Raw genomic sequence first — 24,930 nt, 5'->3', positions numbered from 1 at the left:
GTTAAACCTACATGACTACTTTAGGTCATTTAAGAATAAACTTACTTTTCATGTTACTTTTCATGCTAACTTTTATGTTAGATAATAGTTCTCAAAGCAAAAAGGTTGTGCCTCTAGTGCTTGTTTAAAAAGTCTTTTTGTACCATATTCATGGAAAAATGGCAAGTATTTTTTTTCATAATTAGTATTAAACAAATGTGAAAAATAGCTTCATCTGAAAAAGTATTTTTTCTTCTGCTCATACAGGAACTGAATTGTTCACAAACACATCAATCAATGCCTGGCACTGCACAAAAATAGAAAACCTGAAATAAGAATGAATGATTTTTAGTTCATTTGAAGCCAGACATCTCACTGCCAGAGAATCTCAATGTTACATCAATAGAGACAGATGAACTTGTAGCTCAGCAAATTAGCTCTTTACCTGAGCATTGGCTTATTGATACAGGGCAAAACTATAGTGAGTCAGCAGGAGCTGGAGCAAAATACAATAAAAAAAGCAATTAACACTATGGAGGAGCAGATTACAATGAATACCTGACTACTGGAAATGCATAAAGTTTCTATTTTCTCACTTGTCCTCAGGTGGTGGTTTTGATAAAAGAAAAAGTCCGTTGTCAGTTCCGAGTTCAGCAAATTGTTAAAGTGTGAAACATTCTTCCATGGCAGCTCAGTACAGTAAGTTGAGTGTCAGTCAATATCAATTGGGTTCACTGTGTAAAAGACTTTTTCACTTCACCAGAATTTAATATCATTCATGTCTTATCCAGGCATGAGGCAGAGGAGGTAAAATGAATCTGGAGAACACGGGTGACAGGGTCACTATCTCATTTGGAGTAGAACTCGGAGGTGAGCAGATAAAAGGGTTTCTGACATTACCACTTGCTTATATGGATCTTACTTTAATCACAGCATCAATTATTTAAAGGCAAGGCAAGGCAAGTTTATTTATATAGCGCATTTCATACACAATGGTAATTCAAAGTGCTTTACATAGAAGAAATTAGAATAATCAAAAGAAATCAGAATAATTAAAACAGTTTAGAATAAAAGATAAATACAGAATAATTAAACAGTTTAGAATAAAAAAATAAATAATAAAATACAGTACGAGCAGTCGGACGAACAGTGGTGCTGTTGATGTGACTAATGTGACTACTGTAGGAGCACATCTGATCTCTTCAGGAAGCTGGTTCCAGCTGCGGCTGGCATAGTAGCTAAAAGCGGACTCGCCATGCTTAGAGTGAACCCTTGGTATTTCTAGCCGATGTGATCCTAATGATCTGAGTGATCTGTTGGGTTTATATTCACTGAGCATATCTGCAATGTATTGAGGTCCTAGGCCATTGAGTGATTTATATACCAGTAATAATACTTTAAAATCAATCCTAAATGTAACTGGCAGCCAGTGTAAAGACCTGAAGACTGGTGTGATGCGTTCATATTTTCTGGTTCTGCTCAGAATCCTAGCAGCAGCGTTCGGTATGAGCTGCAACTGTCTTATGGTCTTTTTTGGAAGGCCAGTGAGGAGTCCATTACAATAATCCACCCTGCTGGTGATGAAAGCATGCACAAGTTTCTCTAAGTCTTGACTGGAAACATTTACATTTACATTTATTCATTTAGCTGACGCTTTTATCCAAATCGACTTACAATTTCTATATTTCAGAGGTCGCACGCCTCTGGATTTGGTTATTTCTCATTATTTGGCTCATTGGCAGCATGTACAGGTTGAATAGGAGTGGCGCAAGATTTGAGCCTTGAGGGACTCCGTATGTCATGGATGTCCACTCAGACTTATGATCTCCAATACTCACAAAATAACCTCTCCCTAACAAGTATGACCTGAACCGTTTTAGGACTATCTCAGAAAGCCCCACCCAGTTTTCCAGCCTGTCAAGAAGTATGTTGTGATCGACAGTGTCAAATGCAGCACTGAGGTCGGGTAGTACCAGCACTGATAATTTGCTTGTATCAGTATTTAAGCGAATATCGTTTATTATCTTTATGAGCGCTGTCTCTGTGCTGTGATGTGGTCGGAAACCAGATTGAAAATTGTCAAAGTATCCATTCGAGCTTAAGAATTTGTTCAACTGATTGAAGACAACTTTTTCAATGATCTTGCCTATGAAAGGAAGATTTGAGATCGGTCTATAGTTGTTTAATATGGTCTTATCCAGATTGCACTTTTTCAGGAGGGGCTTGACAACTGCAGTTTTCAGGGAGTTCGGAAAACTCCCAGAGAGAAGTGAGGCATTTACCACTTCTAGGAGATCTGCTTCTAAACAGTTGAACACACTTTTGAAGAAAGACGTGGGACGTGCGTCAAGAGCACAGGTTGATGTTTTAAGGTGCTGTACAGTATCTTCCAAAATGTTGCCATTTATTTCTTCGAAATCAGACATAGTGACTACTTTCTCAGGCTGTTGTCTGATCTGTCTGACCCCAGCGCAACTCAAGGATGTGCTGATCACCTTTCTGATATTATTGATTTTCTCAGAGAAGAAGGAAGCAAACTCACTGCACTTGCTGTCTGAGAGCATTTCACTGGGAATCTGGCTTGGGGGGTTTGTCAGTCTCTCTACAGTAGCAAAAAGAGTGCGCGTGTTGTTTATATTGCTGTTTATAATATTCGAGAAGAAAGTCTGTCTAGCTTTGCCTAGTTCCTTATTGAAAGCATGGATGCTGTCTTTGTAGATGTTATAATGGACTACACGTTTTGTCTTCTGCCACATGTGCTCTGCTTTTCTTTTCATATTTTGCACTGCTGTTGAGTTTCTCCAAGGTGCTTTTTGTCTGCCACTCTTCTTCCTGACTTTCACAGGAGCAATATCATCAATAACAGTCTTAACTTTTGAGTTAAAATAATCAAGGAGAAAATCAACAGAGTCAGCAGATATGCTTGGTGTTAAAGATAAGGCCTTCATAAATAGTACACTAGTGTTCTCATTTAAGCATGCATCTTCTTGACAGACACAGAAAAGTCATCCCTGGTCCAACAACAGGGCACGGTTTCCATTTTACTTTCCGAAAATGTACCATGCATCTGCCTCCAAAATCACTTCTGTATTTTTTTACTGTATTTATTAGTAAAAACGTTTAGTGGTAGATAATTTCCTGCTTTTGCAGGCGAGACATTACATATTATGATAATAATGGAATTGTCTTGTTTTAAAGGACCGCACCAAGCTTGACCGCTCATTACAGTTAGGTTAAAGTAATTCAGAAGAGAAAATTTTGGCTCTGAGGTCTCACCTTGTTCACATAGGCGTCCCGTGAAGTGCAGAGGACAATCACAGAAGAAAGACGAGGCTCCGCTGGGCAGAGAGACGGGCCGACACACTCCGCCGTTGAGACAGATCCCCCGTTGGCAGACAGGTGAAGGCTGGGTGGGAGAGAATATTCTGATACGCCCGCCAGCAGGGGCTTCCTCTGTGATAAGCTGAGGAGGGGAATCTGTGGAGTTTGCTGGTGGGTCATGATGCCATGGAAACCTACAGTAAATAACGTGAGAAAATGAAAAGGTGAGGATTAAAAATGGATCCAAAGAAATACATTACCATGAGGCAAATTTACTAATCAGTAATCAACTGCAATTATTTCGGAGCAAAAAAGAACACCATGCATTTAATTCACTAACTACTTACAATCCAGTTTATCCAGGAACATTATTCACATTTACTCCCTTATTCACGAAACTCTGTGATATCTGAGCCTAACCACATCATAAAAAGAATCACTGTAAAAGAGATGGTTGTGGCAGGGTTGTGTGGCATTCATAATTTACAGTTTTTCTCAGTTGCTTTGGTGCATTTCTCAGATCAGAAATGAAATTCTCAAAACTACTTGTTCAACCTCCACATCATCTATTTTCTTGTGCACATCATAAAAGCAGTTTCTAATGCCATGTTGCTCAAAATGTATTAAATAGTTCTCTGTACAATAGTCTTACCCCTCAAAACATCAGTCATTAGTCACAAAATGGTTGATCTAGTCTTCAAACTGTCAAGCATATTTTCTACACATTTCTATTGTATTTTTGTAAATGTGTCATGAATTGATGAATTGTGCGGGTCAATCTTGACTTTCACTAATGAAGAGAATGTAGATCAAACAATGAGAAACCAGTTCTCTGAAATGAGAAAGTTGGACCTCATGAACCTTCAATTGGCAAGCATACATACAGTGCTGCATGAAAAAGCAAAGTTCTGCCTAAAGCGTCTTTCCTGTGTTTGCCTTTCTAATGTTGTATTTTTGCCTTTGTGCCCCTATTTCTTTTTTTATCACAAAAACATTGTATTTTTTTTTGTCAGACCACTAGTAAAAGTGTAACTGCGAATCCTATCCTATCCCTGACAGACAGATAGTCAGACAGAGACAGAAAGACATACAGATAGATAGATAGATGGACAGAAAGAGGGATGGACATTTAGACAGACAGATGATAGAGATAGACAGGCAGATGGAACAGACAGAAAGACAGACAGACAAAAATATGGCGTTTTTGTGCTTCATCTATAACCTAGCACTCAGAAATGACCCAACAAGATACACAATTACTATGTGGCAAGCAGGGCTGGGCCGAGAACAGTGGGAAAGGAGCAAGGCTGGTGGTACAAATGTTAATGAGCGTCACATGCGCGACACACCGATCTCGAGTGTCTCCTGGAGGAGCACCGGAAGGATAGAAGCAGGAGTAACGACAAAATACGAGAGAGGACCAGGCCAGGGACATTTATGTTGTGTTTTATTATGTTTATGAAGTCGTCCGTGAGGGGCTGCCACTTTACTTTCATTTTGTTGTTTGTTCATTTGGCGCTTAAAATTATGTTGAACGTTTGCCGGTTCCCGCCTTTAACATTGTTATATACACCATGCAGATTAATTTTGTGGACATTTACCTGATTTGCATAATTTAGTGAAACAATGCAGACTTAATGCAAACTGCACATGCAAATAAGCAGCGCTATCAGTGGGTGACTTAATTCCCCCCAAGAGTTTATTCAGAGGGGCAAAATACATATGGATATAGGCAAGGCAAGTTTATTTATATAGCACATGGTAATTCAAAGTGCTTTACAGAAAGGGATTAAAATAATTACAAAATAAAAGCAAGGGATATTAAAACAGTTATAAAAATTAAAAGAGATATATGATACAGTTATAAAATTAAGTTAAAGAGTAAAAAGATGATACATAGATAAACTTCGCATCTGGCAAAACACAGATGTATATATCTCGTCTACATTCCTTAATCTTATATATGATGATATGCTGTCATTTTTTGAGAAATAGCAGATCCAACATTCTGCAAAATACCGCGTTTTATGTTAGACGGAAGAAAGAATGGCAAATGGGTTCATGAGGGTGAGTAAATAATGACGATGTGAAATTTGTCCACGTTCCTCACAATAAGTCCTGAAAAATATATTGGCCCTAACACTAATTATTAGAACAAATAAAGGCATTATACAGTGAGAAACTTTCAAAACACAGTTATGTCTGCATATCAGTCAACTCTCTAATTAGTGAACACTAAATCAGCTCACAGAACAATCATGATATATCATTCTAATGACTCTGATTGATGTTTCCTCTAAATTGTAAGTGAGCACCATGTAAGATGCCACAAATTGCTGTTCATTTGGAAACCCCATCTCCACATTCCACTCCAATTCCAGACAGATGAAAGAACAGAATAAATAATATATGATAATAAAGAGAGACCGCAAATCTATCTCATTAAAATATTAACAAGTCCGTGTGGTCACCAATCTCATGCTTGGTTCAAGACTCATTTCCTACTGCTTGGCAAAACAGGGCTTTCTACAGAAAAATCCAAAGTCAAAATGAGTGCTTACATTTTCTTGGAAACATTAATATACAACGTGTGAAACCAAACACTTAAATATCCCCAAAATCTCACTCTTGTTGACCAATTTGTACACAGCATGAATGTACAGCACCTGTGCACTCAAGTGACGTGCTAAATTATAGTTTGTGTGTTTGAGAGACGGCTGACAAGGCTGGCAAATAACATATCAAGAGCCATGAGGCAAGAAGGAAAAATACATTTATGGAAGCAACATAGTCCAGTGAACATAATATCGAAACCCTGAAATCAGTGTTGGCAAAGCTAATTCCAAATACAGTCATGGTCAGAATTAATGGCACCCCTGGTAAATATGATCAAAACTGGCTGTAAAAAATAAATCTGCATCGTTTATCCTTCTGATCTTTCATTCAAAAAATTGCCAAAAATCTAACCTTTCATTGAAGTAAAAGAATTGAAAGTGGAGGGGAAATCACATTATGAAATAAATATTTTTCTCCAAAACACGTTGGCCACAATTATTGACACCCTTTTATTAAATACTTTTTGCAATCTCCTTTTTTTAAGATAACAGCTCTGAGTTTTCTCCTATAATGTCTGATGAGTTTGGAGAACACCTGACAGGAGATCAGAGACCATTCCTCCATACAGAATCTCTCCAGATCCTGTAGATTCCCAGATCCATGTTGGTGCTTCTCCTCTGCAGTTCACTCAACTCATCAGGTCAGGGAACTGGGACAGTAATGGCAGAAGCTTAATTTTGTGCTCTGTAACACATTTTTGTGTTGATTTTGATATTTGTTTTGGATCGTTGTCCAGATGGAAGATCCAAACATGGCCCATTATAAGATTTCTAGTAGAAGCCATCAGGTTTTGATTTTTTATCTGTTGATATTTGATAGAATCCACGATGCCATGTATCTGAACAAGAAGTCCAGGACCTCCAGCAGAAAAATATGCCCACAACATTAAAGATCCAACGGTACATTAAATTGTACACATGGAGTACTTTTTATCCTTGTGTGCACCAAACCATCTAGAGTGTTTGCTGCCAAAAAGCTATTTTTTTAGTTTCATCTGACCACAGAACCCTGTGCCGTTTAAAGTTCCAGTCATTCTGACAACTGAATATGCTGGAGTTTGTTTTTGGACGAGCGAGGAGGATTTAATCTTGGAACCCTCCCAAACAACATGTGGTGATGTAGGGGTTGTTTGATTTTTTTTAAGTAGGCTTTCTGACCCCAAGACTCAAGTAATCTCTGCAATTCTCCATCTGTGATCCTTGAAGAGTCTTTGGCCACTCAAACTTTCCTCCTCACCGTCCATTAAGACAATATAGACACACGTCCTCTTCCTGGCCGATTCATAACATCTTTAGTTGATTGTAACTTCTTAGTTATTGCCCTGATTGTAACTTCTTAGTTATTGCCCTGATGGTCAAAATGGGGATTTTAAATTGTTTAGCTATTTTCTTACAGCCACTTTCTATTTTGTGATGCTCAACAATCTTTTGATGCACATCAGAACTATATTCTTTGGTTTTACTCATTGTGATGGATGAATAAGGGAATTTGCCCTTTGTGTTTCCTCATATGTGAAACAAGAAGTCATAGCTAGACAGTTTCATGTTCCTAGTCACGCTCGTGTGCTAAAAAAAGGTAAACATTAATGGGAATATACTTCAGAGATATTTTACTCGTAAAAAATTTTAGGGGTACCAACAATTGTGGCCAACGTGTTTTGGAGAAAAACATTTATTTCATAATGTGATTTCCCCCCCACTTTCAATTCTTTTACTTCAATGAAAGGTTAGATTTTTGGCATTTTTTGAATGAAAGATCAAAAGGATAAACGATGCAGATTTATTTTTTACAGCCAGTTTTGATCATATTTACCAGGGGTGCCATTAATTCTGACCATGACTGTAGTAGCTTGGTTTAAATTTATTCATGATACTTTTTTAAAAATAGTACTCAAGTAAAAGTAAAAGTAAAGTAAAGGTACTCAATTACCTCAATTACCCCCCCCCCCCCCCCAACTATATAAGAGCTACTTCAAGTGTCAAAATATTTTAAAATATATTCCTTCAGATTCAGAACTATTAGATTATAATTTGTCATTTATTCAGAGCAGTATTTATCTGGCTCAATTGCATTGAGGTTTATTGAATGAATGAATCTTGATCAGGGTGACAGCATACAAATCAAGGTGACAAAAAATGCAAGTTGAAAACAGCAATGAAGTTCAGAATTTCTCTATAAAAAAGGTACAAAATGCTGTCGTCAAATTTCTACAGTGACACAAATCAGTGAATCATTTATTTTTGAACAAACTGATTCAATAATATAAATAATTTAAAATCAATTTAGACTCCCCAACACTGCACAGAATCGTATTGATTCCTGATGGAAAATCAGGTTTAATTACCTGCAGTTGTCAACATTGTTCCTGGCAATGGAATGGTCCACATGGAATCTTCTGAGCTTATTAATTTCGATTATTTCAATGCAGCCGGTGTAGTTGTGGAAAGGCTCGGCTTCCTAAGGGAACAAGGAACAACAAAGTCTCAAGCAGTTTTTTCAGAGAAAAACAGAAAAACATCTCAGACCTAAGGGTGAAAACGAAAAACGGCTACAAAGCAGCTATTCTGGGAGAAGAAAGTGCCGTACAACAAAGAGGTTGCATTTTAAGGCACAGTTCACCCAAAATGAAATTTCATTATTTACTCACTCTCATGTCGTTCCAAACCTGTATGCTGTTATTTCTCCTTGGGAACATTTTTACTTTCCATACAACAGTTTATAGTGACCAAGGACTTGCAAGGACAAAAACACAACAAGAAAAGTAGTACACATGTCTTGTGCACTATATTCCAAGTCTTAACACAATGCGATAGCTTTGTGTGTTGAATATGCTGAAATTTAACAGCTTACAAGTATGGAACTACATGAGTGGGTAAATATTGAAAGAACTTGCATTTTTTTGGTGAACTATACATTTAAAATTGATAACCACAAAAACATACGTATTAATACAATGCCACTTTTCACTCAAATAATAATAATAACAACAACAATAATAATAATAATAATAATAATAATACATTTATAAATGCCACAAATGCAACTGATTGTTTTTTCAACGGCAATAAAGATTCTTCAAATGAGACAGAAATGGCTTATGAAAAATTACCAGAAGGAGAAACTGCATTGAGTTAGTAAATATATCCTCAATTTCATTAGCAGTTCAGTAAAAAGAGAAAAAAGCATGTGAATCCAATCTTTGTTGTCTGGATGAATACATCTCACCCTCTCCTTTTTCTTCTCCTAACAGTATCTCAAGTGCCCGTGACCTGCTTCTAGCTGCCTGAAGGAAAATGAAAAGTGTGTCTGCTAGTTTCAAAGAGATTTATCACTGTCAATATGTAGACCTTGACAGTTTTTTGAAGCCCCCCTGAACCAGTTTTTAGTAAGCTGAAAATTACTGTAAATTCATGTCCATTTTAATCCAAATTAAGCTTCTTGTTATCTCTGCGGTAAGTGGTCAGGTAACACGACACAAACCATCAATCTTTCCTAGTTTCGACTTTCTCAGTTGACTTGTCCACAACCTTTCCAGTCATTTGCGAATACTGGAAAAGGTTTTTATTTTTTTTATTCGTTGATTAATTATTCATACCAATTTGTGAATCTGTTTGATTCAAAAGAATCTCAGCAAAAGTGAGATTCACTACCAAATTGAACATTTTTAAAGTGCCCCAATTATGCTAGTTTGAAGCTTCCTAATTTTGTTTTGGAGGTCTCATACAATAGGTCTACATACATCTAAGGTCAAAAAACACTTTAATTTTCTCATTGTATACATTGCACATAACCTTATTTTTCAAATAGACTGAAAACAGTTTGTTTGAAGATTCAGTTGCTCTAAACCCCTCCGTTCCTGCTACTCTGCTCTGATTGGTCAGATGGCCTAGTCTGTTGTGATTGGCTGACTGCTTAAAGCATGTGTGAAACGCTCATTACCACATCTGAATTTCAGCTCTGTAGGCTTCCTTAGCACTTAATACACAGTAACAAGTACAGTAACGATAGTGTCGTTTTTTCTCATATCAATTCCAGAGTTCTGTCGACAACACGAGCAAAACTCTTCCAGGCCTACAACTAGTGTTTGAGGGCAGGTCAAATTAGACATTGTTGGCCGGCAGCCAGTTAAATGCAAATGTGTTACATTAGCCAATTTTTCCACCGTTGGGCAGAACGGTTCTAAGAATGGTAAGGAAAGGTTCAATTTATGTTTCTATTTGAGCTTGGTACAGCATGGCACACTTGGTCCGGAATTCTAAGCAGGATTTGCTAACCATGTTGAACCGTGCTGGAAAAATGCATGAAGTGATGTCGCCAGCCAGGATTGGTCACTTGTCTGTTGCCTGGCTGCCAGTTCTCTGTAGCTGGCTAAGCGCGCTATTAGAGTGACGCAAAAACAAATTAATAATAAAAATAAAAGAAATATCGATTCTTTCTTTTAGGAGACAATAACGTTATTTGTCGTGCACTTTGATCTTTAAAACTTTGCAGACCTTTTAATTTCACAATCAGCTATATTACACACTGCATGAAAGGTAATATTTGAAAAAGCATAATAGGGACAATTTAAGGCTTACGAGCAATATTAACTATAAACACACATGACTTTTCCATGACTCTAGTTCTTCAGTTGATTAAAGATAAAATTACACAGTAAAAAAGATTGTGGCAACTAAAATTATCATAACTTAAAGGAGAACTCCGGCGCAAAATGAACCTGCGGTGTAAAAACACGTTGGTACCGAGTCGACTGTTCTCTGGGATTTGTTTTCATGACAATCGAGTGTAAAGAGTTTTATCTCTAAAAACTGTTTAGCTTATAACACTAGTATATGGGGGCATATAATAAGTAAAAAGAGATCATTAGTTAATACCACTAACAAGGCTTAAAATAGCCCCACACTAACACGGTAGCTTAATGAGGGTCTCAACATACAAACCGAAGCACTGAGAACTTTGTAAGTGTACAGACAGTTTAATAATAATATACTTTATAAAGACAGTACCATCGCGTATACAGGCAGGAGCCATCTTTGGGAAACAGCCTCGACCAGTCGAACCACTAACGCCGTGCTAAGTGAGCTGAACTGTGAGATTCCAAGTCACAGTTCAGCTCGTAGCACGGCGTTCGTGGTTCGATTGGTCGAGACTGTTTTCCAAGGATGGCTCCGCGAGCCATCCCAACTTTATTAATATATAAAGTATATTATTATTAAACTGTCTGTACACTAACAAGGTTGTGGTAAAAGTAGTGGTATTAACTATTTCTTTTTACTTATTATATGCCCCCATATACTAGCGTTATAAGCTAAACAGTTTTTAGAGATAAAACTCTTTACACTCGATTATCATGAAAACAAATCCCAGAGAACAGTCGACTCTGTACCAATGTGTTATTACACCCCAGGTTCATTTTGCGCTGGAGTTCTCCTCTAAAATTTAGCACAATAATAATTTAACTGGATTGAATTTGAGATCATTCAAATATTGGATATACTTAATATTAAATTTCCAATTAAGAAAACTTTACATTTTAAGGAAGCATGAACACTTTAAGTTGAAGCAACTTTTGTTCCCTTTCAAGGGAACTCGAGCTGCGTTGAGACGAGTTGGGAACGCTCTGCGTGATTGCGTCGTGAAGCACGTGTATAATCAGTCCAATGGAAGAGCGAGACGTCATAGGCGGGTGACGTCATAGACCAGGAAGCTATAAAGCACACCAGAAAACCGACCGCGACAGCTTCTGTGCCTTCAGCAAGCGATCTGTGTATTCTGTCCTTGTCATATTTATTGTTGTCTGTCAAGTTGCAATATATATATATATATATATATATATATATATATATATATATATATTATGGCAAAAGAGAGCAAGCAGCTTTGTGTTGTTCCCTGCCCACGTTATATCACGGGTGGGGACACACACATCAGCTTTTTTGTTACTATTTGGGAGTGGAGCATGCCACAGTCAGTTCTCGAGGGGGCTGACTGTGAGCATTGCGAGAAACTGTCCGTGAGGACGCTCCGCTCCCGCCGGGAGTTCTTCGAGGAGGACGGTTCGGTTCGCGCTCCCCCGCGCGGGTCCCGCTGTTGCCGAGGCAAAGTTCAAAGTATGCTTACGCTAAATATGATTGTGTCACAGACTCAATCCGAGGACTGGTTTGTCACAATAGACTTAAAAGGACGCTTACTTATCTATCCATCCTCATCACAGGAGGTTCCTGAGGATTGCTGTCAGGGGCGAAGCATACCAGTATCGGGTTCTTCCATTCGGCCTAGGTTAGCACCCCGCACCTTTACAATATGCGTGGATGCAGCTCTGGCTCCTCTGAGATTCCAGGGCATCCGCGTATTAAATTATATCGACGATCGGTTGATTTTAGCTCAGTCCGAGCTTTTGGCAGTTCAACATCGAGATGTCGTTCTGTCCCATATAAGGAGGTTGGGGTTGCGGCTCAACACCAAAAAGAGTGTACTCCTCCCAGCTCAGAGGACCACTTTTCTAGGTGTAATATGGGAATTAGGGATGGCGAAAAGGAAAAAAATTCTTGACCGACCACCGATCCTCATTAGCCGGTTGAAACCGGTTAACCGATTAGTTTAAAATATGCCACGCTATTTGAAATAACAGCCATTTCGAGCTGCGCCTGCAATTTCGCAACTCTGTCGCATCTCTCTCTGCCTCCCGCTCACACACACACACACACACACACACACACACACACACACACACACACACACACACACACACACACACACACACACACACACACACACACACACACACACACACACACACACACACACACACACACACACACGTAGTGTTTCCATGTTTTATGGGGACTTTCCATAGACATAATGATTTTTATACTGTACAAACTGTATATTCTATTCCCTTACAAAATCACCTACAGCGCGAAACATGAGTCCCGCAAACGCGGCGCCGAGGAGCTTGTATGTAATCGGAGGACAAATGGCTCCTTAGTTTTGAAATGGTTTAGGTACAAGGTGATCGCGTTGAAAATAAAGGCGTTAGTCTAGCGTTAGAAGCTCATTTGAAACATTGCAGCGGCTCATTTAAGAAAATGACAGCTCCGAAGAGACTCCGCTTTAGTTTGAGGTAACGTTAGTGCTAACAATAATAAAGAAAGATGATGATCATCATCACCTTATCTGTTACCACTGAAATGTAGATGTAATGTATTTCTACAGTATTACTACTGTATTTAAGCACTGTATCACACAAGTTGCAACTTACTGTGTCATTCTTTTTGGTGAAATGGTCCCACACACTACGTTTCTTTGCACGCTTCATCCTGTCGTCTGCCCTGGCTCTAACCTCGAATGTTTTAGCCTGTAGCCTTTACTTTTCGCAAACCTTGTGAGCGCGCGAACCCAAACGCTGTGACCTCGCGTCAAATGTTTTTTATTGGTTAGTAAAAACAGGCGAGTTATGAAAAATTGAGTGTGAGGGATTTGTTCACTTCACACAAAAATATCTTGGAATGAGATGGCTAACTGTACTAGTGTTTAGTCCACTGTCTATAATAGCCTAATTTAGAGATCACTTTTTTTTTAACCGACTACCGACAACTTTGATCGGTTAACGTTGATACGATCAACCATCGGTCAAACGGTCATCGGTTAGCATCCCTAATGGGAATCGACAACTTGCAAGCACATATGTCTCCTGCACGTATTGTGCGATTCTCACAGCCGTAAAGAATGTAAAACTAGGTCAGTCACTCACTGCAAAACAGTCTCTGAGACTGTTGGGGCTCATGGTAGTTGCGTCCAAAGTAGTTACTTTTGGCCTTCTGTACATGAGATCCCTGCAGAGGTGGCTCAGGACCAAGGGGTTTTCTCCGAGGGGAAATCCGTTTTCACATGATCAAGGTCACGTGGCTATGCCTACGTGCCTCGGTCATGTGGAAGAACCTTGGTTCCTCGCCCAGGCCCAGTGTTGGGGGCTTCTTGTCGACGCATAATGCTTTCGACGGATGCATCCCTCACAAGTCGGGGGCAATCATGAGTGGTCGCTCGGCGAAGGGTCCGGACAACACACTGATGGTCTCGTATATCAGAGCAGATATCTTTGCTCCTGGGAGCTCTGGAGTTATGGATACTGTGGGCTCGGCCTCTGAGGGGGCCCAGCTCATAGATTCAGGTCTCTCGACCGAGGTTGTGGAGACCATACTCCAGTCTAGAGCTTCCTCCAAGAGAAGACTAAATATGCATTGATATGGAAACTGTTCTCTGCCTGGTCCAGAGAACGCCTTCTGAATATTGTTTCTGCCCTGTTGGTTCAGTACTTGATTTCTGTAATGAATGTTTCTTTGCTGGGTTATCTCTGAGGATAGATCCTTAATTTCGTCTTCTCCGTGGTACATGAGGCTGAGGCCTGCACGTACTTGGATTTGCACCTGGTTTGGTGGTAGTATTTCTTCACCCCAGGTCGGGTTGTATTTCTAGGTGCCTACTAAATGTGCGGGTCATTTGTGCTCCAGGCCTTCTGTCCTCCACCTTTAATACCCCAGATCAGGAAAAACTTAATCTGTTATGCCCTGTCCGGGCTTTGGATGCTTATGTCCACAGAGCTGCTCAGTGGTGTATATCAGAACAATTATTTGTCTGCTTCGGGTAACTTAAGATAGGTTGCCCTGCATCTAAACAGATAATAAGCAAGTGGGTAGTTGAGGCTATCTCACTTGCGTATGAAGCGGCCGGACAGCCTTCACCTATGGCTGTTCAGGCCCATTCTACAAGGAGTATGGCTGCCTCTAGGCTTTAATTTCGGGTGTTTCCCTTCAGGACATTTGTAATGCGGCAGGCTGGTCCTCACCACATACATTTGTAAGATTTTATGACCTAGACCTCTCCACTCCCGGGGCTAGGCTGCTTGCTTCTTAGTGTGCGTAAGGACTTCACACAGAACTGGCATTTCTCATTATGGCGTAGTGGGTATAGGGTTCCCACCGCGTCTCAACGCAGCTCGAGTTCCCTTGAAAGGGAACGTCTCAGCTTACGTATGTAACCCTGGTTCCCTGAGAGGGAACGAGACGCTGCGTTCTCCTGCCATACTTCCTGCTTGCCCTGAACGACTTGCTTCAGGCTTTTTCAGAAACTGTCGCGGTCGGTTATCTGGTGTGCTTTATAGCTTCCTGGTCTATGACGTCACCCGCCTATGACGTCTCGCTCTTCCATTGGACTGATTATACACCTGCTTCACAACGCAATCACGCAGAGCGTTCCCACCGCGTCTCAACGCAGTGTTTCGTTCCCTCTCAGGGAACCAGGGTTACATACGTAACCTGAGACGTTTTTCAGTGATAGACTACTGTTCAAAAGTCTGGGATCAAGAAGCATTTCTTTTATGCTCAAAGGCTGCATTTATTTGACCAAAAATACAGTTAAAAACTGAAATATTGTAATTTTTTTAACAATTTTATATGATTTTTTAAATAAATGTAACAATTTTTTATAAATAACTGCTTTCTATTTTAATATATTTTATTTTAATATAATATGTAATTTTTCCCTGTGATGGCATTTGAATTTTCAGCATCATTACTCTTGTCTTCAGTGTCACATGATCCTTCAGAAATCATTCTAATATGCTGATTTGGTGATCAAGAATAATTTATTATTATTTTACCATTGAAAACAGCTGTGCTTCTTAATATTTTTGAAAAATCACTATATATTTTTTCAGGATTCTTTGATGAACAGACAGTTCAAAACATTTATTTGAAATAAAAATCTTCTGTAACATGTCACTTTTTATCAGTTTGATTAGCATTAAACTTTTCCATAGTAGTGTACCTTTTTCTCAGGATGTGACTCACACAGAATCAGTTCTTACTTTATAGGGTGAATGCCAGACAGCAAGACCTCCAATGAAGAAATGGTCAGTTCTCTGTAAACTCACGGCTGTTGTTTCATTTCTTGGAATACTACTGACAGTCTTAAAGCCAGAAATAGTGACTTCGGCTGCACAGTGAGAAAAATATTGCCTGTGGAATAAAAAAGATAAAAACAAACTAAAGGAGCAGTGTGATATGCATATGAACAAAATGTTCTCTGACTTGTTAGACACCATCATTTCAGGCTCCTGTTTCCTGTATCTCTTCACCTAATGGCTGTGAGTGCACTCAATTAATGATCTTTAGTATTAATACCACAGATGTCTTTTAAGGCAATTCAGTTTATGTTAATAAGATACATTTGCTACGCCTAAAGGAGAACACAATTACTTTAAAAGCTAAGCACTGCTAATGCCTGCTTTATCTGTTATTATTTTCCGCTTTTAATATTCAGACCAAAAACAGGTTATGCTGAATGACTCCTAATGAATGTGTTGTTTCCATGGATACGTGAGATACAGGAAGGCATTGAGAAAGAAAAAGGCTCCACAGTGAATTCATTACCCAGTAAAGCATTTAAAATATTATGGTTTCCGGGGTTTTCAACTAGAACTAACAGTCACTGTGTGATTTAAGGCCGTGTATGTATGTAAATGGTTTAATCTTGTTTAAAATATCAGCATATCATAACAATGTATGTGATACAGCATAAAAAAAACACGGTTGCAAATAGAACAACTGTAAATGGTTTTATTGCCAGTTAAATGCTAATTAAAACGGCAGGCTACTGTTGTAACACTGTAAATCATGACAGAAAAAAATCCACTAAGCAAAACAAATGATTTGCTACGCTCAAGGGCGTCTTTCACCTGCGGCTAATTGTTTCCTCCCTTCCTTTTAAAGACATCTTATGTGTCTCGGACAGACTGTTCCGGAGATGTACCCAAGCCTTGGGAGTTTTCCAAAGCTTATTCTGCCCTTCCAAACAACAGGGGAGGAAAGATAATTACCTCAGTGTGGATTCTGGGATAACTATGTGCAGCTGGAGGATTGGCCTACAGATGCTCAGCTCATAATAGCAGTATCCCCCCTCCCAGCCTTGATATCCGTCTCATTCTTCCCTGAGGTTCAGAGAAGCCAATCTTGACTGATTTGTTAAGCCTGTAATTCACAGGCCGTGGAGTTTTTCCTCTAGCTTTGCTCCACACCTGAGGAGGACAGACCACCAGTCTCTGGACGTCCTCCCTCCGGAGCAGCCGGAGAAACTGTTAATTTAGAAGAGCTCCACCAGAGCAGCCTGGCATCTCGCCAGAGAACCACTGGTCCCATTGAGTCTTTGAGAAGACAGTTCCCCAGCAGGACACATAGAGAATGCTACTTTCACTTAGAAATTGCTTTAAATGCAACAATAAAGCACAGCACGGTCCTTTAAACAGTTTCACGCTTCCACTTGGTCATGAGAGATATGAATAAGGGAGTGAAACTTAAAGCATTGCACTGAACCTGTTTTTGAAAACAAAAAAATATTTTATATTTGTCCCTGTGGTCCACCTACATTGTTTTGTGCACAAAAAACGGTTGTTACTGAATTTTAGATTACCATTTTCCACCCTCTCTGAGACACTGTCTTTTTTTTTGCCTTTAAGGGTTAGGGTTAGGGTTAGGAATTCAGTAACACTTTCTGAATTAAGAATTCAGTAACACTTTATTTTGATGGTCCACCTTAAAACATTCTGTTGACTATAGCCCCTTTCACACAGAGATTCCGGAAAACACACGGATAAAGTGACCCGGGATTTGACCCGGGTTCGTTTGTTTTTGGTTCATTCACACTGCCAGTGATTTTCCGGAATCAGAGAGTGCGTTCACACACAACCCGTAAAAATCCCGTGAAGACACGTGACATCAATCTGACATGTAATGTCTCAGCAGGGTCTATAGTTTGCTTATGAGCTGCGATTTCTCTCTGGAGAAACCACGCTTGCGCATTTTTTTCTCTGATTCGATCATAAACTAGCACATTACGTACCGTTTCAATAGCCTGCTTTCACTTCACTTCAGTGTCATCATTACGACACGGCATTGATTACGGCTTTTGTTGACACAGTGCGTGTTCAGGGACTGATCCCGGCAATGTTACTAGGTCCCCAACCCGGCATCCATCCCGGCATCAGTCCCGGGTCATGTTTGCGTTCACACAATAGGCGTTCTGGCAATTTCCCGGGATCAACGCGCTGTCTGAAAGGGGCATATAAGGAACGTTGCACCTACATGTCAACTAACTGAATCCGGGGAATGCTGCTTCGCGTTTCACACTGCTCATAATTTACTCGGGGTTAACAATCAATCCTGGGTATTTATAAGCTGAAGTTTCACATTGTACATTCCTAAACCCTGGGTTAATGTTCTTATTTGCATATTTGAAGGGTCATTGTCATTGATTGGATGAACGCAGCATGCAAACTGTGTACATAAAAGCTCTAGCATTGCGCATGTAGAAGTTTGGCACCACAATGCCGAGTTAACACCGCAAAAGCGGTGCTCCAGAGCAGGGTTTCATAACCCTGGGTAAAAAGCAGGTCTAACCCCGCTTCAAAATTACAAGTGTGAAACTTTCCTTTACCCAGGGTTAAGAAAGATGATAACCTGGGGTTAAGCACAGAGTGAAAAGCCCTAATTAGAATATAAATTTAATTCAATTCAAAGAAATTCAACACAATGCCACATCAGACACATAAAACTAGTGCAACATTTTTTTTGTTAAAAACTTGTTAAAAATAATGACTAATAAAGTCTATTAATTTCCTGATATGTAGAATATAATTTTCTTAAGTACAGAACTTTTAAGACAGTTAACAGCCATTAATTTCAATTTTTCATTTAAAAAAAAACGCAATGTAATCATGCATGTTAATATGAATTAAGTGTTAAAAAACTATCACAATCTGAGAAGTTGCAATTGTTTTCTGACGGGTGATATGGATCATGTTAGAAGGGGTCAGGGGGTTTCTCCCCCTGAAAATTTTTAAATTCTGGCTGCTAAATATACCATTTCAATGCAGTTTGGGAGGAACAAAAATACCTTAACGGAGCTAGTAGCAACCCTCCTCTATCTGAGGACTAAGTTAAAGTATCTATTTTGTAAGTTTATGTAAAAGACAGGTTGATGAAAGAAAAGCAAATGAGAGAGAGGCTGACTGCTACACTTTCGTGCACTCTAAGCCTACATCATGGTCATTGCGATCTGTATAACATGCTGTAGCTTTCAAACGGGTAGCCTATCCTTTTTCACTGCATTTGAATTAGCTGCCTGATCCATGAAGAACCGTGAATAACAGTCTATGGGAGAAACATCAAGTCGATTCCTTGATAACGTTAGGTTGGATTTTGCAGTTAGCCTACAACAAATTTAACACCCTTGTTTCTATGAAACTGAAAACAATTCAACCAGCTGGAGACTTTGACACAAGACAAAACAGAACAGTTGTTTCAAAACCGATCAGATAACGTTACTATGGCTTATTGGCTTTGTATGGCAGGCAGTAACGTTAGCCAACTAGTTTACGGTTAGACTAGGCTAGCTATCGATAACGTTACACTGACACAACTTAAGTTAATGCTCTGAATTCGCAGCTAATATCAAATCCATAACTTTTTGATTAAGTTAAAATTTCCAGGTCAACCACAAATAATCCCACTACCTTTTAATATCATCCAATAACTAATTCAATGCCGATTTGTTGCTTTGCCCACTTACCACTTCAAGATCATCTGTAAAACATTGCCAGCTCAACGTGCGAGACGAGTGAGTTGCTTGAACATACACAGCAAAGATTCAGCGTTCTAGATTTGATATACACAGACACCATTTTAGGAAAAAGGGGCGGGCTGATGCTGACCGATTTATTACACATCCAGAAGAAAACATTTGAGTCGTTATAGGCTCTGGTAATTATGGAGCATAATAGGAATAAAGTTGTGACAAAAAAATGATCAGGGAGGAAAAATCTGAGGGGGCACGTGCCCCCTCACTTTGAATGGGCATGACGCCACTGATTGTAAGTGCCTTCATAACCTTTTTTAAATTTAAGGATAGATAAGAAAATACAAATCCGGAAAATTACTTTAAATAAAGTAGCTACTAGATTTAACACCTGGTAAGTGAATAAGCACAAATAAAATAATTCAGCCCAATGACATGACACAATTGTTTAGTGAATAGTACGCATCTGTATGTTTCCCTAGTAAAACGAACTCTATTTCAAAAGATCAAGGAAACTTTGATTTTAACAATATGACCCCCTTTTAAGAGATGGTCTCTCAATCCTAATTTTTTCTTTTCTTTTGACACTCTTTCAGCAAGTCTTTTGCTAGTTGGCACAAAAGTAATGACTGATTTGTGCAGCTGGTGTATCTTGGAAGCTTTTCAAAATCTCTATGAAAAACAGACATAAACAGGCTGACGCACTCAAGATCGGGAGCTGGCTAAAGTGTCAGGATGTGAAGAGGCTGTGCTGTCTCTCAGAGACTCAAAATCTGATGAAATCTTTCAATGACTGTGTGACCATGCATTTCACTTTCTGCTGAAGCAGATGAAAAGAAACAAATCTAATGGACCTGTATGAATTGTGCTTTTGAACATCAAAGACCTTTCAGCAATTTTTCAGCTTTCAATCAAAATACCCAGAACTAGCAAATCTGGGGTTAGACTGCACCCATTACAGAGTTGAACAAATAAGAGCTGGAGAGAAATACTCATCATGTAATGAATAATATATAATGCATATTTGACCTGGACCAATGATCTCAATGCCATTTAATTGGCTGTCACATGCCAGTTGCCCTGTAATTGGACACTTTTTCTTAGAGAATAAATAAATCATGAGTGACGATGAATAGAGCCTTACTTTATTCTAATTATTTTCTGTTGTCTATATTTCAACTTATTTATAAGCTACAAAAGGCTACCTTTACATTACTAACCATCTGTTTCCAGTTAATTAACTTTTTCCAAGTCCATTACACAAGGTAGACATCTGATTCACTTTTAACCTCTATGATCTCAAACTATTTGGATAGTGGAGGACAAATTCTCTTACCTCAAAAGCACCACATGCTCATTTCCATCAGCAACCTGCTGTGCTGTATTGATCCGCTGAACTCCCTCATTTTGGTTGCAAGAAAAGTCGTACTGGAGTGTGTGGGTAATATGGGTTAGTTCCATCTAATTATTCTTCATCCCATTCTTTGATCCATTATTTGTAATGGTAATGACATGTATGTCATGCAATGTACAGTATATATGCATATGCAGTTTTACCTGAAGCGTTCCATTGGAAATGTAGAGTTTGATGAAGAAGACACCTTTTTTGGCACTGGTCACATACAGCAGCGTTCCGTACATGGATTCAGTCTGGAATCTCATTGTGACACTGAGCGTGGCACCGATTTCAATGCCCTCAAACTCCAAAAAGGATTTCCCAGAATATCTCCCAAAACTAATATCTGTAGGAGAGAAATGTAGCCAGTTAAACAGTGTCAGCGTAGTTTTTCTCAACTTGTAAGTAAAAGTCGACATGTGTGGATGTAAAGAGCCGAAATTTGCATAGATATCGAAGAATTTATTTCATTATGGGTGTTAGTAAACAAAAACAACTTTTTTTCATAATTATATATAGAGATGCATTATATATAATACAATAATATTACATCCTGCGTACATGAAAATGTAGCCTTACCCAACGGTGAATTATAATGAGAATGAACATCACAGAACCTCTGTTATCATGTCACTCCAAATAAAAAGTGGGCAATGCTTATTAATATTCAGTACTGTATTGTGAAATAAGAAACTGTATGAGAACATGAGTCAATAAGAATGGAGAATCTGAATAAAAATATTGAATAAAACCTGAATAAACTGGAAAAACAGGAATAAGTCTTGCATTGAAGAGAAACTTTTGTGACAGTTATTTATAAAAATTATTTGAATATTTGAATATTTTACTGTCCGTATTTCATTCTGCCACTATCCCTTTTTAATTAAAACTGAGGAAAGCATATGAGTAACACATTATGAACACTAGAAACCAAATAATTGATACACTCCACATTAAATTCCCCACAATGAGACAATTTTTCTAAATTAAGCGTATATATTGTTCTACCAGTTTTTAATATTTCAGGGTTTACAAAGGATCACAGTGCTTTTAAAACTATGAATATGCTAATGCTAATTATAATAATGTTTAGCTCTGAGAAGAATAAGCAATGAGGTTTTTTTTTTAAACAGGGACTTAAAGCTAACATAAAACTAATACCACTAATAGTATTTTTGCAGTATGCAGTACAGAACAGTATGTATATGTTATTTTTATAGTTTTCCACAAAGAAATATAGAACTCAAACTAAAATATTAAAGTCAATTCAAAGTGTTGCCACCAATGATATTTACAGTAATAAGTTCATTGCACTTTTTACCACATTCACAGAAAATTTTGCTAAACGGAAATCATTACACTCTTAAAAATAAAGGTTCTTAAAAGGTTCTTTGTTGGGATATATGGTTCCATGAAGAACCTTTAACATCCAAGGAACCTTTCCATTGCACAAAAGGTTCTTTGTAGTGCCAAAAGGTTATTTAGATTATAAAAGGGTTCTTCACCATCAATCTCACGTCACCTCACATTATTGGAGTAAATTTGTGTTTCCCATACAATGATTTATTTGTGGCGCCTTGCCACAATATCTACACTGACCGCCACAAATAGATTTGTGCTTCCTATGTTAACTAGACTGTAGCGGCCCGAAAATATAAGGGTCACGTGCATGTATAGAAATTTGGACAAAACTAACAAATTTCATTTATTTTTCAGTGAATTTGTTTTACAATATGGCTATCACTGTATAGGAATAATAATATTAATAATTATTATTAGTAGTAGTAATAGTATTATGTAGTGTAAGACTGAGACAATTAATATCGAGTTAATATTAATATTAAGTTCGAGTCCCCTTTAAAGTTCAGGTACAAGTGCACATGTAGACTTTTTTATTTGTTCAATTTGTACACCGATTATGGGTAGGAGCTCTTCATTTTGAACTCTCAGAGTGTTGATCTGATTGATTAATTTAATTTTAAAATGTACAACATTTTCTTTGTACAAAATTATGCTTCTATTTTGTTCCATGTGTGTTTGGAGCGAACCTGTTGAATTAATTCAAATAATTCTCGTAGTATACATTATATGGTTGAAGATGTTATAATTAACATTTTTACAGTCTACAAAAGTTCAAACGATCTCAGAGAAAGAATTTCCACATTTGAGGAAAGTTTTTTTGTTTTTGTTTTTAAATTAGCGCTGTACTGTGCTTTCATTTGACTCACAAACAAATCTGAGGGCCAGTAAAACAGGTGGCTGTAAGATACCCGTCTTTCATTTTAAAGGCGAAACCTTTTATGATAACTGCGCCTGGTACAGTAGCTCCTTTCTCTAACAGGAGTGTGATCAAAGCTAAGAGTGACCCATTACCTACCATGACTTGGTACATTAAAAAAGGCAGTTTTTAGATCGCCTTTAATTGGGGGGGGGGGGGGGGGGGGGCTGACGGGACGGGACTGAAGAATAACTCTCCAGAGGAAGTCTATTCAAATTAGTGGTAGGTCTAATGTTCTACTGCTCCTCTAATGTTTTAATGCTGTCAGTGGATCCTCTGAAGCCACTGATGTTCACCTCGAAATGTCCTTACCACTGTAGTGCATCTATCATGTTTAGACATGGCAGAAAATAACAATCTGTCATCCTTAATGAAATGTAAAAGCATTATGTTTAACATTTCAAAGGATACAGTCATTCAAACGCTACATGCTAGCTAAAAAGAACATGGCAGTTAGCATTGATCATATTTTGCATCCCAAGAGCTAATAAAGCTAAAAAGGACTTCTTTTTTCTTCCAGTGCATCGTAAACGAGAGTAGCTTTCCAAGAGAATGTCTAAGATGATCTCTTTACTGCGTAAACCTCTTTCTGTCAGCTTGAGGAACCTCAGCCCTGTACAATGAGGGGTTTTTAGCAGAAATGAACAGTAACCCACATGATACTTGCAATAGCACATGGTTTGCCAAGAAAGGCACATAAATTCCCCTCCCAAAGAGAGTGAGTAACTGTCTGAGAAAAATTATACCAGCTTATTACATGCCTCATTTTAAGCCACGATGTCCTGCTCTCTGTCATCCCTATCAGTTGGCAATTATGGGACATTTTCAGAGACTTCCAGCCTCTTTGAGATCATTTAGGGTACTGATGCGGACAAACTTAGAAGACCGGCTCTGACTTGAGCAATTTGACAAGAGCATTAGTGTTGGTCTGGAGTTAATGCCCTTCAATCTCAAATAGTTCTTAACGAAAAGGTCTCGCCTCTGGGTATTTTGCAATGGATCGCTCAATAATGCAGACCTGCCTGCGGTATTCCTCCCTCCATGTGATTGACCGATGCTAGGCTACAAAACAGAAGCGTGCATTTGGCGATTGCTGTCACGATTAATGGACCTACAGCAGATGAAGCCTTTATCAATATTTGCTTGACTTTAAATCTTTTTAATGCAGAAATCTTTTGATCTGCCGCTGAAGGTCTCTGGGGCACTTTGCCGATTAAGTAGCTTGTAGAAAAATCCCCTTGCGTCTGCTAAGTCCTGCACTCCATAATAGGACAAATATCTCAGAGTGAGGCCTGTGACTGAAAGAATGGAGAAACCAGAGGCTTATCAGGAAACCAGAGGCTGTGATCTCTGATTAATGAGGATGAATGCAGGGCGACTACGGAGCGTCTACCTTCTCCCTCCCCTGGCGTTCCAGCAGGTTTACCAGCACTGATGATGGAAAATTACCCCTCTGAGACTGAGCCATTCATTAATTTGAGATGCTTGTTTGGACTGATATAGGGCTTTCACGCAGTCCGTGATTGCAGCCGGGAGGCAAACTCTCACCTCATTAGCCTTTTTGAGATCTGCATTTCAGCCACTAACATCTCTACGTGGTTGGCACACAATGTGCTCTGGCTGGTTCTTTAACATTCAAATCGTTCAAAACGGTCAATAGGGACAGGTGATTGCGAGCTCATTCAGCGGTTATTATCGAGAGAGAAGAGCT

The 24,930-nt window shown here is 38.8% G+C and overlaps 1 protein-coding gene across 1 annotated transcript in view; it reads right to left on the bottom strand.

Moving 5' to 3' along the window:
- The window catches only part of eys (eyes shut homolog), a 388,659-nt gene that overhangs the window by 73,604 nt on the left and 290,125 nt on the right, over positions 1–24,930 (bottom strand). The window contains exons 30-34 of the mRNA XM_077236480.1: positions 21,103–21,287; positions 20,882–20,973; positions 15,782–15,932; positions 8,261–8,373; positions 3,256–3,494 (exon numbers count right to left, since the gene is read on the bottom strand). Of these exons, the coding sequence (XP_077092595.1) occupies positions 3,256–3,494; positions 8,261–8,373; positions 15,782–15,932; positions 20,882–20,973; positions 21,103–21,287 (780 nt within the window). The remainder of the gene's footprint in view (positions 1–3,255; positions 3,495–8,260; positions 8,374–15,781; positions 15,933–20,881; positions 20,974–21,102; positions 21,288–24,930) is intronic.

The sequence above is a fragment of the Siphateles boraxobius genome, unplaced genomic scaffold, assembly GCF_051911475.1.
Source record: "Siphateles boraxobius isolate OS27281-9 unplaced genomic scaffold, OSU_SipBor_1 20, whole genome shotgun sequence".
In the NCBI taxonomy this organism is placed as follows: Eukaryota; Metazoa; Chordata; class Actinopteri; order Cypriniformes; family Leuciscidae; genus Siphateles; species Siphateles boraxobius.
This window is presented reverse-complemented; position numbering and strand designations above follow the sequence as displayed.